This window comes from Canis lupus, chromosome 14, assembly GCF_048164855.1.
Source record: "Canis lupus baileyi chromosome 14, mCanLup2.hap1, whole genome shotgun sequence".
NCBI lineage: Eukaryota > Metazoa > Chordata > Mammalia > Carnivora > Canidae > Canis > Canis lupus.
The window spans coordinates 10,691,673-10,708,061 of NC_132851.1; the positions used below are offsets into that span (position 1 = coordinate 10,691,673).

The following is a 16,389-nucleotide window of genomic DNA, read 5'->3' on the forward strand; positions in this document are numbered from 1 at the left end:
ATAATAACTTCATGTAGAATTAATTTTTTTGTCCTTCCTTTCTTTGCATCCATATTCTGTCTCATATTCCAACATAGCTGGGGCAAAATGGCAACATACATCAAGACCCACAAGTACTGGGGCATCCCTGGGTGGCTCAGTAGTTTGGCATCTGCCTTCGGCTCAGGGCATGGTCCTGGAGTCCCTGGATCGAGTCCCACATCGGGCTCCCTGCTTGGGGCCTGCTTCTGCCTCTGCCTGTGTCTCTACTCCTCTCTCTGTGTCTCTCATGAATAAATAAAATCTTAAAAAAAAAAAAAAAAAAGACCCACAAATACTGCAAGCTGATCCATAATCCTACTCTGGGGATTTACTGCTTTGCATTATGCTTGTTGATCTTTTTATGTATTAAAATCAGGTCAAAGCAAAACCTGAAATAAGGTCCATGAAGTATTAGTAAATTATTGATAGCATCTCAGGTTATCTAGGCTACCAATCACTCCGAGAGTGAATTACAGAATATGGCAATAGTCCAGTTCCTTTAAATAACAGGAAAATATATAGAATAAGAGAAATTAAATGACAGAAAGCCTCAAAATTGACAATTCTTACAGTCTACCGATTTTATGCAAAAATAGTAAAGATTTAAAAATAAAAATATAAATTCAAGCTTAAAAACAAAAAGCTGGTTTAAGCTATCCTATACAATGCTTATCTTAAAGTAATTCAGCTCATCAATAAAATACAAAATGTATCAAAATGCAGAACTTCTGAGAAAAATATCTAATTTGGTCAAGATTTTAAGCACAAAAATAATTTTCTGATTATTCAGATTATATAGAAAAATCTCAATCTTGTCCAGACAGCTTAAATATTTTGTGTAAATATTCCTTAATAGATATCTTCAAGTTGACTAGCACTCCTTTTCCTTTCCCAAGTGATGCAACAACATATTGAGTACGTTAAATAAGAAATACATATGGAACCACAAAAGATCCTAAACAATCAAATCAACCTTAAGCAAGAACAAAGGTAGAGGTATCACACATCCTGATCTCAAACTATATTACAAAGCTATACTAATCAAAACAGTATGGTACTGATACAAATAGACAAATGGAACAGAATAGAAAGCCCAGAAATAAACCCATGCATATATATGTGGAATTGACTTACAACAAAGGAGCCAAAAATATACAATGGGGAATTGTATATTCTTTGATTATATATTCTTCAATAAGTGGTGTTGGGGAAACTGGACAGCCACATGCAAAAGATTAAAACTGGACCACTATATTACACTATAAACAAAGTTAACTCAAAATGGATTAAAGACTGAAGACTTGACTGTAAGACTTGAAACCACAGACATCTATTAGATCGCACAGGTGTGCTAAGTTCCTTGACATAAGTCTTGGAGATGACTTTTTGGATCTGACACCAAAGTAAAGATGACAAAAGCAAAATTAACTAAGGGGACTATTTCAAACTAAAAAGTCTGCACAGCAAAAGAACTCACCTACAAAATTAAAGGGCAAGCTACCAAATGGGAGAAGATATTACAAATGATAGAGCTAAGGAGTTAATATCCAAAATACATAAAGAACTCTACTACCGAATAGCAAATAAACCTAAATAATTCAACTAAAAATTGGGCAGAGGATCTGAACAGACATTTTCCCAAAGAAGACCTATAGATAGCCAACAGGTACATGAAAAGATAGGCAACATCACTAATCATCAGGGAAATGCAAATCAAAACTATAGTGAGATATTATCTCACACTTCTCAGAATGGCTATTATCAAAAAGATAAGAAATAACATGTTGGAAAGCATGTGGAGAAAAGAGAATATTTGTACGTTGTTGGTGAAAATGTAAACTGGTGCAGCCACTATGGAAAACAGCACAGAGGTTCCTCAAATAATTAAAAATAGAACTACCAAAACAAAAACACGAAACTCAAAAAGATACATGTATACCCATGTTCACTGCAGTTAATTTACAATAGCCAGACATGGAAACAACTTAAGTATCCCATTGATGGAGGAGTGGATAAAGAAAATGATAAGCATCTAGCTATTTATAGGCCATAAAAAAGAATAAAATCTTGCCATTTGCAATTCCATGTATGAACCTTGAGGTCATTATGCTAGGTGAAATAAGAGAAAGACAAATCCATGTGATCTCACTTATAGGTGGAATCTTCAAAACAAAACAAAACAAAACAAAACAAAACAAACAAAAAGCTCATAGATACAGAGAACAGATTGGTGGTTACTAGAGGTGGTGGGTGAAGGGACAGATAAATGGATGAAGAGGGTCAAATGGTACAAACTTCTAGTAATAAAATAAGTCATGGGATATAAAGTACTGCATGGTGACTATAGTTATTAATACTGTACTGCATATTTGAAATTTGTCAAGAAAGCAAATCTTAAAAGTTCTCATCACCCCCCCAAAAAAATACTATGTGTGGCTATGGGTGGTAACTTAGACTTATTGTGGGGATCATTTCATAATATATACAAATATCGAATCATTACATTGTATACCTGAAACTAACATGTCATATATTAGTTATAGCTCAATAAAAACCCTAGAACTATCAATATCCCTTGAAAAATGAAAAATCATTGATATTGTATCAATAATTGATACAATATCAATAATTATCAATAAAATAATTGTCAATAAAATAACTGAAAGATGTAACATCAGATTTTTTTTTAAGATTTATTTATTCATGAGAATACATAGAGAGGAGAGAGAGAAAGAGGAAGAAACACAGGCAGAGGGAGAAGCAGGACCCATGCAAGGAGCCCGACGCGGGACTCGATCCTGGGTCTCCAGGATTATGCCCTAGGCCGAAGGCGGCGCTAAACCGCTAAGCCACGTGGCTGCTCAGAGATTTGTCTTTAACCTACAGAAGATTTGGAAGATGATGCGAGAAAATCTCCCACAGTGTAGAACACAAAGAGATGGGAAATTGGAGAAAAGATTAAAAAAAAAAAAATAGAAGTCTGGTCCAAGAGATCCAATATTTAACCAACAGCAGTTCCCCCAAAGAATAAACAGTGAACATAAAAGAAAATAATTCACTTAAGAAATAATTTAAAATATTCCCCAGAACTAAAGATGAATTTCTAAATTAAAAGGGTCTATCTAGTATGAAGAATTAAAATAAACCTATACTAAGGAATATCACTGTGAAATTTCAGAGCAATGAGGATAAAGGAGGAAAAATAAACCCTTCAAATTGCTAGAGAGGAAAATACATGATCAAGGATAAAAATGGCTTCTGACTTCTAGAGTAGAAAGCTAGAAAGTGATAGAACAATGTCTTTAAATTCTGGGATAAAGTAGTTTTCAACCTACTATAGTACCATGCTTAGCAATACCATTATTCAAATATGAGAGTAAAATGGACATTTTTAGGTGTGAAAAATTTACCTCTAAAGCAACCTTCCCTATAAAGCTACTGAAGCTTTACAATAGTAAACCAAGAAAAAGGAAGACAATGAAACTGCAGCTCTATCACAGGAGACAGACTAAGGTAATCTCCAGAACAAATGACAAAGGGAGACAGGTATTCCACCAAGGCACAGAGAACAAGTCCAGATTTTTTTCCCCCAGGAGATATAACTGATAGAATAATCAATCTTGAGAAGAGATTTATAAATTGGCAAAAAGTATGAAGTATAATTAATAATGAAGACAATAAGAAAAACAACTAAGCAAATGACAGTGGGTCACAATGATCAAGTCTAGGGAGCATAGCAAATACTAAAACATATCACAAATCTACCTTTTTCGAAACAATTTGGTCCTGACTCAGGAATCAAGACACAATCAGATTAAAGGGTTCAGAAAAAGTCCCACATACAAATGAGAATTTAAAACGTGATACAAGTGGCATTTCATATTAGTGGGGGAAAGGATAATCTTTCAACTGAACACAAGAATGATAAGAAGCCAACAGCCCTACTGCTGATAGGGAGAAATTTTCAGTGGTCTGGAAAAAAGATCAAAACAGGCATAACATTCCCTGAAGCTGAAACCTAACCCTAAACAAGGTCCTAACTCTTGTCAATTCTATGAGGCTGAGAAAGGTTAAGAAAGCTACAGAAGAAAAGTCTAAAGCTAGTAGAGGTTAGTTCATGAAGCTTAAGGGAGTTACTTCTAGAACATAAAAGCACCCAATGTGAAGTTGTATTAATGTAGAAGCTGCAACAAGTTTTCCAGAAGATCTAGCCAAGATAATTAATGAAGGTGACCATACCAAACAGATTTTCAAGTAGAGCCTTATATTGGAAGAAGATGCCATCTAGGACTTTCTTTTTTATTTTTTTTATTTATTTATGATAGTCACACATACAGAGAGAGAGAGGCAGAGACATAGGCAGAGGGAGAAGCAGGCTCCATGCACCGGGAGCCCGACGTGGGATTCGATCCCGGGTCTGCAGGTTCGCGCCCTGGGCCAAAGGCAGGCGCTAAACCACTGCCCCACCCAGGGATCCCGCCATCTAGGACTTTCATAGCTAAAAAGAAGTCAATGCCTGGATTTAAAGCCTCAAAGGACAGACTGACTCTCTCATAAGGGGCTAATGTAGCTGGTGACTTTAAGTTTAAGGCCCTTATGAATTATGTCAAATTTACTCTGTGCTCTACAAACAAATTATGTCAAATTTGCTCTATGCCTGGATGATAGTACATCTGTTTACAAAACCATTTACTGAATATTTTAAACCCACTGTTGAGACCTAATGCTTAGGAAAAAAAGATTCCTTTCAAAATATTACTGCTCATTGACAATACACCTGGTCACTCACGAGCTCTGATGGAGATATACAATGACATTCATGTTGATTTTGTGCCTGCTAACACATGATCTGTCCTGCAGTCCATGGATCAAGGAGTAATTTCAAGTTTTATTAAGAAATAGCCTTTCCTAAGGCTATAGCTGCCATAGATAGTGATTCTTCTGATGAATTTGGGCAAAGTAAATTGAAAACTGTCTAGGAAGGATTTACTATTAAGATGTCATTAAGAACATTTGTGATTCATGGGAAGAGGTCAAAATAGAAATATTAACAGGAGTTTGGAAGAAGTTAATACCAAGCCTTATAGATGACTTTAAAAAATTCAAGATGACAGTGGAGAAAGTAACTGTAGATGTGGTGGAAATAGCAAGAGAACTAAAATGAAAAGTGGAGTCTGAAGATGGGACTGAAATGCTGCAATCTCATGGTAAAACTTAAACAGATGAGGAGGTGCTTCTTATGGCTTTCTTGAGATGGAATCTACTCTTGGTGGAGATTATTGGAAATGACAACAAAAGATTTAGAGTATTACATAAACTTAAGTTGATAAAGCAGCAGCAGGATGTGAGAGAACTGACTCCCAATTTTGAAAGAAGTTCTGTAAGTAAAATGCTATCAAACAGTATCACATGCTACTGAGAAATCATTTGTGAAAGGAAAAGCCAGCCAATAGATGTGGAAAACTTCACTGCTGTTCTAAGAAACTGCCGCAGCCACCCCAATCTTTAGCAACCACTACCCTGATCAGTCAGCAGTCATGAAAATCAAGGAAAGACCCTGCACCAGCAAAAGATTATGATGCACTGAAAGATCAGATAATGGTTAGTGTTTTTTAGTAATAAAATATTTTTAAATTAAGGTATATATATTGTTTTTTAAAGACATAATGCTATAATGCACACTTAACAGACTATAGTACAGTGTAAACACAACTTTTATATGCACTAGGAAACAAAAAAATTCTGACTAGTTTTATTATGATACTCATTTTATTGCAATTGCCTGGAACCAAACCCACATCTCTGAGGTAGGTCATATATTACTTTTGGTTAACACAGAAATGCAAAAAGGCTTTTAAAACTATTTCATCTTCATCTGGAAGTGCACCCTTCTATATTTTTCCTTAATATCAGGAAGTATAATTATGAATATAAACTGCTGTGTAATAAGAACTTTAAGAAAAATATTAAGATTTAAAATGTTACTTATAAATCAAGTAGAATGGCTTCATAACTTAAAGAAATGCAAGCGTAGTTTGCAAATACCTTCTTTTGTGAAAAGCCAAACTAACTTCCTTAAAAAAATTACACAAGTGTACACTCCAACATGTTTATCACACACATTCAAAATATTACTTCCATACTTTGTTTTTATCTACAATTGAAAACTGGTCCAAGAATTATTCTAGAACAGCTTTTAAATTTCAGACACACATCATATCTGATAAATTATTCAGCTATACAAAATTAAATCCCACCATAGTAATCTTTTTTGACAGATGCTGCATACTTTATGGTAAACAGATTGGTTATTTATCCTACAAATCTATAAGACTGTATATAAACTGATAAAAACATTCTTAATATGCATTTTTATAAAGATATAACTATCACATGTGCTCAGTCATAAGTCAAGAAACCTATCAACTAAGAATGTTCCAAATCACAAATAGAATTGTTTAATAAACAACCTTGGTTTTATACTATGTACTATTCTCTTCAGCATTTAAAATGTGTTGACTATTAGACAGTAAGGAGGACAGAGACAAATCCTTCCTTCTCTGCCCCCCCCAAAGATAGAGTATCAAATAATTTTAGATTAATTAGAGGCAAAGATAGGTCAGCACAAGCTAGTGAATGGAATAATTTGTAATGATTAGTATACAGTGGAAGAGAATTTACTTTGCAGCTTAAAATATTCCATTTTGGGGCACCTGGGTGGCACCTGCCTGTAGCTCAGGTGATGATCCCAGGATCCCAGTATTGTGTCAGGCTCCCTGCTCAGCGGGGAATCTGCCTCTCCCTCTGCTCATACTCTCTCGCACTCTCTCTAATAAATAGATAAAATATTTTTAAAAATTCCATTTAGTGAGTTACCAGGGTTCATTAAAGCCTCAATCTAAATTACTTCTCTGACTGATTTTCCAACATACTAATTATGCCCATGTCATTTTAATTATATTTTTCTTCAAACACCTATCATAATTTATAATTTTATCTTCATTTAGTATGTTTCTTCTGGGATCCCTGGGTGGCGCAGCGGTTTGGCGCCTGCCTTTGGCCCAGGGCGCGATCCTGGAGACCCGGGATCGAATCCCACATCAGGCTCCCGGTGCATGGAGCCTGCTTCTCCCTCTGCCTAGGTCTCTGCCTCTCTCTCTCTCTCTCTCTCTGTGACTATCATAAATAAATAAATTTTTAAAAAAAATAGTATGTTTCTTCTTCTGGACTTAAAGCTCTGAGGATGTGCTCTCTACCTTCTACCAGTGTGTGGCCAGAAGAGGCACTCATTCACATTTGTAACATTTCCTTCTCTGAACACCTGTACTAGTTACACTGCTATTACTAATTACATCATAATCATGACACATAGTGTATTTATCCTCTTGGGAAAGTTGAACATTACCTTTTAAAAAAGTTTTTGCATATCCTTAAATGACAGAATTGTAGAAATGGTTAACAGATGAGAAGGTATCAATGTCAGTATGCTGGCTGCAATATTTTACTACAGTTTGTGAGATGTTATTCCAAGATGTTATATTGGAAATGTCAACTGTGTAAATGGGAAACTGTATGAAGAACAAAGAGGATCTCTTTATTATTTCTTACAACTGCATGTGAATCCAGAACTATCTCAAAATAAAAGGTGTAATTAAGAGGTCTTACAGAAGAATTACTTAAAGGAGCTTTAAAAAAATATAGATGCCAAGATCTCCTCCCCAGAGAATGTTTCAGTTTTTTAGGGGTCGGACCCACCCTTCTTTCTTTCTTTCTTGCCTGCCTGCCTGCCTGCCTCCCTCCCTTCCTTCCTCCCTCTCTACCATTTAGTCATTCATTCATTCATTTTAAAAGATTTATGTATTTGAGAAAGAGTGCATAGGAACACAGTGGGGTGGAAGGGGATAGAAAGGGAAGGAAAGAAAATCTGAAGTAGACTCTTAGCACAGAGCCTGACCCAGGGTTCAATCCCATGACCACAAGTCAGTTAAGATGCTTAACTGACTGAGCCATTCAGGTGCCCCTCAGTCACCCCTTATTTTTCTTTTAAAAGCTTCCCACTTGGAAAAAAAATTCCCACTTGATTCTACTGTGCTGTGAATACTATAAGTCATTACTTTAGAGCAAATGTTTCTACCCAAGGCTGACTATACTTGGGAAGCTTTAACTCATATTCTCAAACCCTGATCCTAGAGATTCTGATTCAGAAGATCTGTGGTGACTCCAGAAAATCTATTTATTTTAAGTTGCTGTTATTTTAAGTTCTGTACAGCTAGGTTAAAAACCTGGGTTACAGAACAATGATTTTTTTCTACGTACTGTTTAAAGGTAAGCATTAAGCTTGGTAGATTATTATCATGGATTTCAAATCCTTGGGAGTCTGAATTAAGATGATTTCTGAATTTATAAAAGGCCAACTTAAATGCCTATTTTAAACCATATTCCTAACCCATTTAAACAGTTTTAAAAAAGGAAAACCTGGAGTGCCTGAGTAGCACAGTAGGCTGGGTGTCCAACTCGTGGTTTTGACTCAGGTCATGATATCCAGTCCCATGTTGGGCTCTGTGCTTAGCACAGAGCCTGCTTAATGCTTAAGATTGCATGTATGTATCTCTCTCCATCTGCCCCTCCCCTAACTATTTGCATGTGCACGCTTACTCTCTCAAAAAAAAAAAAAAAAAAAGCCTAATCCCTGGACTAAGTCCTACTGGATACACACCTTAGAGATCTCATTGTTGCTCTAAGTCGAGTATTTCTTTTTTCACCTGAAGCTATATATTCTGCTTTGCCCCTATCTTCTTAATTCTTTATATACTAAAAATACCAACTCACTGACTTTTCTTTCCATTACGTTAACAGGCTGTGAATGTGCGCCTAAAAAACTGGCAACCTGATGCAAGTTCTTAATCTTGGATGTGCTTTCGAATAACCACTCTGAAGGTATAGTACAGTAGCTCTGTTATACAACATAGCAGAGCATACTCAGAAAATCTGATCCAAAAAGTTTGAGATGGCTTCAGGGAATGTGTATTTGTAAAACAAAATGAACTTATTAATAATTCTAAGACACAAAATTAAACAATGACTTATGGTTTCCATCTTTATCTTCTTTTAGTGAAAAGACTAAAGACAAATTAGTCTAAATCTGATATTTCTAAAAATATCATTAGTTCACAATGAAAAAGAAAAAAATTGATTTTCTAAAAAGATGTTTTATTTATTTGACAGAGAGAGTATGAGAGAGCACAAGCAGAGGGAGTAGCAGAGGGAGAAGCAGACTCAGACTCGCAGGACCCTGGGATCATTACCTGAACTGAATGCAGATGCTTAACACTGAGCCACCCAGGTACCCCAAAAAAGAATTTATAGTGAGGCACAATACAATGAATGCCAGAGACCTATTAGAGTCCAGGCTCTCCATTAAATAAGACCTAAGCAGCTTAATGTCTCTGAGCCTTAAGTTTTCCAGCTATAAATAAGGAATCATCTCTTTTTCTGGTATAAACAGTGTTTCCAGAAATCTTATGGCTCTACAGAAGTAATTCAGCAGTCAAGAGGAAAGCTGAATAGCAGGCTAAACAGCATGAAGGGGCTCTGACTGGACTTATACACACACACACTAATATATATATACATACTGCTCATCTGAAAACAAGCATAATACACACACACACACACACACACGATTTAAAAACCACGGTTGTAGAACTTGAAACTTGAGCCACATTTAAAGTGCTCAAAAACTACCAGAGGACTACTGGCAACTATACTGAACAATGTAGTTATAAAAGATTTCCATCACTGCAGAAAAAAGTCCTATTGTTGATGATTCAGCAACTGTGCACTGCTGGATCAGAAACTCTTAAGATTTTTTCCAACTCAAATTCTTCCTTAATATTTGAAGAAAATGCATTAATATAAATCACTGAATTAGAAAACATTTCACAGGTAGCCAAAAACATTTAAACAACTAAAATAAAAAGGAAACACTATCATTGGAAAAGAGAAAAGACTTCTGGACTTTAGACAGCCACTAGAACTTTAACCTGAAAATGCTTTATTTAGACTTTGTTCAAAACTATAAAAAACTACAGGAATCAAAAACATAAAAACTACACTGGTATCAACTTTACAAAGAAAAAAAAATTATTCATTCAACAAATATTTATTGAACACCTATACTGTACTAGACTGGTATATTGTGTGTACTAGACTAGTATACTCTGTATACTACGTGCTAAAGGTATAAAAAGGAGAATTTGTTTTCAAAAGAGTCATAACAGAGATAATTAAGTTAGTTCTAGATAAAACAAAACACCCAAATGATCATATTCTAAAGAGAAATAGGGGAAAAGTCCACAAGGAAAACCAAAGTATTGGAATCCTTCTATCACAAGGCTGAAATTATACATCTTTGGGGGGGGAAAAAAAGGCAGCACAAGAATTCAGTTATCTATTGTCCACTACCATTTCACATATGATTCATCTCTTTATTTCACAACCAATAACATATTAGGAATTGAATGTATTATTTAAGAGAATCAAATTTTTTTAATTATATGTCTGCTAGCTTTAGTAAAGTACTAATAAAACTGGTCAAGGCTTTAATTCCCATAGGAAAAGCCTCATGACTACATGATACTTCTACTCTGAAAAACCACTTCAATAACAACCCAGTAATAATAGGCAAACAAGTACGGATGCCTCAGCAAAACAAATGGCACTAAAGAAAAACTTTGGTCTACACACAATTCCAAAGAGACAAACATTAAAGTAATTTTTTAAACATTTATGGAGCATATTTAGTTTTGACTTCTTCTGTGGCCAAAAGGGCGCTAGTTATTTTTCAAATTCTAATATGTAAAATTAGTTTCTAATAGGTTATATAAGTTTCACAATTTTTCCACCAATAATTTTCTCACACAACAAAGAAAATTTCAACTGAAATTCACCATACTTTCCATGTTTCAACATTTTAGGATGTCATAGGAGTTTACTATATGAGAATTCAAATATATAATTAAATGAAACAAACTCAATTAACTGAAATGATTACCAAATGTGGTCTTTCAACAGTATTTCCGATTCACTAAGGGCTAACTTCTTCCTTATTTGAACTTCTGTTGAAACCATTCTAAAACTGGCTATTTTTTATTTTTCTTTTCTCCTTTCATAAGGCATAACAGTATTCTTTAAAAAGGTAACTGACAATTATCGTGATACTCCCCTGAAGTTACCATTTCCAAAAATCTTGCTATGCCACACATGTAGAAGCTAAAGAAAGTATTTCTGAGTCTGTAGTATTAGCATCCCGAATAAAAACAAAAGTTAGGATTTTAAATAAATCACTATCAGATTGTTTTCTTTTTCTTCTAAAGCAAAGGGAAATAAAATAAAAATCCAATTAACTGGAATTCTATGAAGTGTCATTTTACAGTAAATGGAAATTTCCAGGAATTTAAAAGTAGAAAAATACAAATCAAATCAGGGTGTTCTTACTTAATGCTGATACACTGGTGGATGCGACAAAAAGTCTCAAATATGAAGAGACGAGCATTTTCAATGAAATCCTCAAGACAAGCCACCAAGAAGAAGTCATTCACAAGTACCTATGTATGAAAATTTAACAAAAAATAATTAATAGCACTGACAAGCAATTTTCAAAAATGTGACTCAAAATACTTCCTGTGCTTTACTCATTGTTCCAGTTTACTACAGTTCTCTCACCTAATATCACAAGTTCTATATACCACAGCACCTTATATATATATATATATATATATTTTTAATACATATATTTTTTGTGACAAACCACAGCACCTTCTAGAACAGTATGTTCAAGCCTCTAACAATTTAAAGAGATAAATGAATGCTACAAGAAAAAACCTTAGGCACTGCCATGTTTTCTTGTTCTATTGATGACTTGAGCAACCTTGTGACAAAGTAGTTTTGTCCTGTTCATTATCCTACATTAATGCTTTGTAGATAACATCTTTTCTAGGTTCTTAAAATAGTTATGAACAGACTAAAATATGCATATTTATATGTAAAGTAAGTAGACTTGAAAATAAAGGAAAAAAATTCAAGGCTTTGGCTCCTACTTCACAGATGGTATCATAATTAAAAGAGAATATTTTAACTTCATTAGTGTCTATTTAACAAATGTACACCAATACATAACACTGCATATAACTACATGAACACAAATTATCACACTGTAGTCTATTTTATATTTTGTCCAATGTGTGAAAATCACCTCTGAAGTTCTATTACATGATAATTTTCTTTTCCTTAGAGAAGATCTTAGTTCTTGAACTAATTCTTTATATTTTGTGTTAATATTTGGGTTTGAAAATGAAACTGACAACTAATAACTTTGGATTTGGTAAATGCATTTAAAAGGTAAGTTCCTGGGTAGCCCCGGTGACTCAGTGGTTTCATGCTGCCTGCAGCCCAGGGCCTGATCCTGGAGACCCAGGATCAAGTCCCATGTCGGGCTCCCTGCATGGAGCCTGCTTATTCCTCTGCCTGTGTCTTTGCCACCCCCCACCGGCCCGTGTCTCTCATGAATAAATAAATAAAATCTTTAAAAAATAAAAATAAAAAGTAAGTTCTTCATTTTTTTTTCATTTAATTTCTTAAAATTCTGCAAACTAACATAAAAAAAACAGAAATCTGACTCAGTTGCTCCGAGGTGCTTTAATTTCTATCAATTAACAATAGACATTATTGTTAAAAAAAATACACATCCTTATACCTTAACTGGTTTATAGCAAATGTGAAGTACAATCATGTGAAAAATTCTAAAGATAGGCCCACTTATGAAACAAATTGAGAATCAGACTTAGCATGTGCAATTTTATACAATCTTACACGTACCTATGAAGTACTTCATATATTTACTCATATAAGATAAGACATGGAATTACGGGTATATGTATTAATTTATAATGTCACCAATGTTTTAACAAACTACTAATAAAAGGGATACAATATGGCAACATAAAAAATGTCAAAAAAAAAAAAACTCATAAAAAATGTCTTTACCCCAGCACAATTCTAAACAAGTATTTTAAGACTAAGGTTTCTGATTTAATTACTAAAAAACTGCAAGTTAACTCTTACAATATCCAATATCCAAACATTAAATAATGTTATTAATGTATAAGTAAAAATTCATACTTACTGATTCGCATTCCCTCAGCTTTTTCTGAGCCCCATCAAAATCAAAGTTAACATATAAGCATTCAACAAATTCTGTAATTGGGTCTTTATATGTGTAAGACTCCTGTAAAATTAAGTCAAAGGTAGGTTGGATCAGATTTTACACTGTTTGGTAGACTGCCTCTAGAATATTCTAATCTTCATGTTTTCTCCTCCCTTACCATTAATTTCTAGCAAATACCTAGTGTCATCTTCTTGAAACAATTGCTCATATCCTGATTCTAGGCCACTCCTTAAGCTTATAATGCCTTCCAGACTGAGTTCTGTACATTATCATCCTACAACCATTCCACCAAAGGCTTTCACGTTCCTCTACTGCCAAAAGTCTCCCTTAGTCAATAAACAGTGATGAACCATCCCCAAGTATGTAAGGGTATTCTTATTTAATTTATTCTTAGGTCAAATAAGTAAGCTCTTTTTCCAACCCATAGTTATTGCTGAGAAACTTGCTAAAATCAACCAGTAGGGCCACAGCTTTTGTACAATTGGAGACTATTAATATTGTATCCTATGTAAAGATCACTACTCTGGAATTATGTAGGTAAGCCATCTCCCAAAAGACAGTGCCAAGCTCCAAATCTCCTTCACTCTTTGCAATAAATGCAACACTAATATAGAAGACACATTTATCCACCTAGCAGAGAGCACTATTTATTCATATCACATCTAACATAAGTATATCTTGGAATTAAAGAGAGTAAATTCCCAGTTGAGTATCCTGGGCTCCGTTCTCAATATATATACTGCATATATCCTTTTTTCCTATTTTTAAAACATTTTTACCTTAACATGTTTACCTAGAAACATATGTTAGATCTAGTTTAGACACATTTTAAAACTTAATAAAGATTTTAGTTTTTACCTGTTGAATAACTTTAACAAGATCTTTTAGCACCTGTCGGCGTTTCCGAACATCTTTGTTTGTTATGACGGCTGTAGTCAAATATCGCAGAATATGTGGACACATTGTCTGAATTGCATTAAGGTACCTATAGTAAAAATTTAAATAACTTTAGTATTTTTAAATTTAATAACACAGTTTCTCTAAATCTATAATCAACCACGTGTGATTCAAAGAAACACCTGAATGGCCAATTAATTACATTGTGCTGTTTCAGTAACGGAAGACTGAGAATACTTAAGAATAATTATAAGGACCATCTCCTCCAAGGAAATGAAAAAAACAAAAGTTTGAGGAGAATGCCAGCTTTTATGAAGACTCACTTCAGAGGTAAATAATCCTATTATTATTGTAACAGGATTTGGGAAGGCCCCTATACATGCTGCCAGTCTGTTCCAAAAGATTGCTAAGCTATGGCTTTCAGTCATTCACCTTCTGGAAAAATGTGTGAAAACTTTCTATGTGCAAATCAGTCATCATAATCAGAAAATGAGGCACTTAAAGTTTCAGAGAATGAAAGACTGGAAACTACAGGGAGAAAGAAACTGTTACAGTATTATAAGGCTCTGGTTAAACTGGTAACACCGGGAATTAGAAAGGAAGGATTAGATGTCAGACAAATGTCAACAGGGGCTCAGCTAATATTTGACAAATCCTGCGATTCTGATGCAGCTGGCCACCCTCTGTCACTTGGTGTTTATCCTGTATTCCTCCTGCTCAATTTCCTTAAATAGCTCCATAATTTTTTTTTTCTTTTTTAGCTCCATAATTTTTATCCAAGAAGTACCTTGAAGTGTCAGGCAGTATGCCAACCTCGGAAATACATGTCAATACAGTCCATTACTCTGGGCTGAATATATAAACCCCAAAGTACCATCCAGCTTCATCTCCCACCAGACCATCACTGACTGCTTCCTGTTTTTCTACTTCTTAAAGCTCACTCCACATATTCTCCCAAACACATCCCTCTGGAAGCCTAAACTCTAGCCATCCTTCAGGATCCAGCTCAGGTACCTTATCTTCCAAATTCTTCCAGACCATGATATTAATAAATCTTTGTATTTCATCATGTAGTAGATTACCAATAAAATGTTGTTCGAACTCTTTAGAGGACCCTAGACACTGTTAATAATCTAACAATTAATAATATTTAGTCCCTCCTTAAATTTCCTCTAAACAAGGCAGAGAATAAAAAGAATCAACACTCACTCAAGAATAAACCACTTTCTAGAGAAAAATAACTAAGTAAGTCGGCTAAAGTTTCATCATCTGAAAAATTATGCCTGAGTTTCAGGCAGAAATTTATAAATTGCAATCTTCATTCAGAATAACTTTTTGTCTCAATACTCTCTTATCAGAGATCTCATGCACAAACACAGGAAAGGATGACTGTTTTCCTCAATATTAATTTTCAAGTAAGTAATTTTAAATAGGCATTCCTGGAACTAATAAACTTATCCATATAGTTTAAAAAACTAAGTTTATGGTATGAAATGTTAAACGTATTTACTTATCCTAGCTTTCTATTACTGCACCACATATATCCTCATTGTTTTTAATATAGGAGAACTTCTTGGGAAATCAAATCCCACTCTTGGAGAGTATATGGCAGGGGTTAGAAAAAACTTTTCTAAAAGGCAGATAATAAATATTTTAGGTTTTGCAAGCCAGGAGGCACAACTGAGAATATTGTATAGGTACTTATATGTAAGAAACCAAAAAGAAAACAAATTTCCTGGGGGAACCTGGGTGGCTCAGTGGTTGAGGAACTGCCTCTGGCTCAGGTCATGATCCCAGAGTCCTGGGATGACCCCTCCCCCCGCCCCACCACTGGGTTCCCTGCAGGGGGCCTGCTTCTCCCTTGGCCTATGTCTCTGCTGTGTATTTCACAATCAATCAATCAATCAATCAATAAATAAATAAATAAGCGAACAAACTTTAAGAAAGAGAAAACTTTCCAAAATATTTTATTGATAAAACTCAAAGTATTAATAGCGGAGTATGATCTTTTAAATAACTTATTTACTAATGAGAAGAACAGCATTTATCTATTGGGGATAATTTTGCTTAATTGCATTCAAAGTTAAAGATCCTAACATTAAAACTTACTGCAAATGTTTATCTGTTAATGCTGTTCTTAATTTACATACTCCGTTCTTTGTAAATGTGTTTCATGAACCTAGCTCAAAAACTTCTCAATTGACAGAAATGTGATCTTAATTTAGCATATTTATCAGCTGGGAGGC

The 16,389-nt window shown here is 34.6% G+C and overlaps 1 protein-coding gene across 1 annotated transcript in view; it reads right to left on the reverse strand.

The window, feature by feature from the left end:
• The window catches only part of EIF3E (eukaryotic translation initiation factor 3 subunit E), a 53,089-nt gene that overhangs the window by 5,120 nt on the left and 31,580 nt on the right, over positions 1-16,389 (reverse strand). Inside the window, exons 8-10 of the mRNA XM_072774233.1 lie at positions 14,105-14,231; positions 13,205-13,306; positions 11,518-11,627 (exon numbers count right to left, since the gene is read on the reverse strand). Coding sequence (XP_072630334.1) covers positions 11,518-11,627; positions 13,205-13,306; positions 14,105-14,231 — 339 coding nt within the window. The remainder of the gene's footprint in view (positions 1-11,517; positions 11,628-13,204; positions 13,307-14,104; positions 14,232-16,389) is intronic.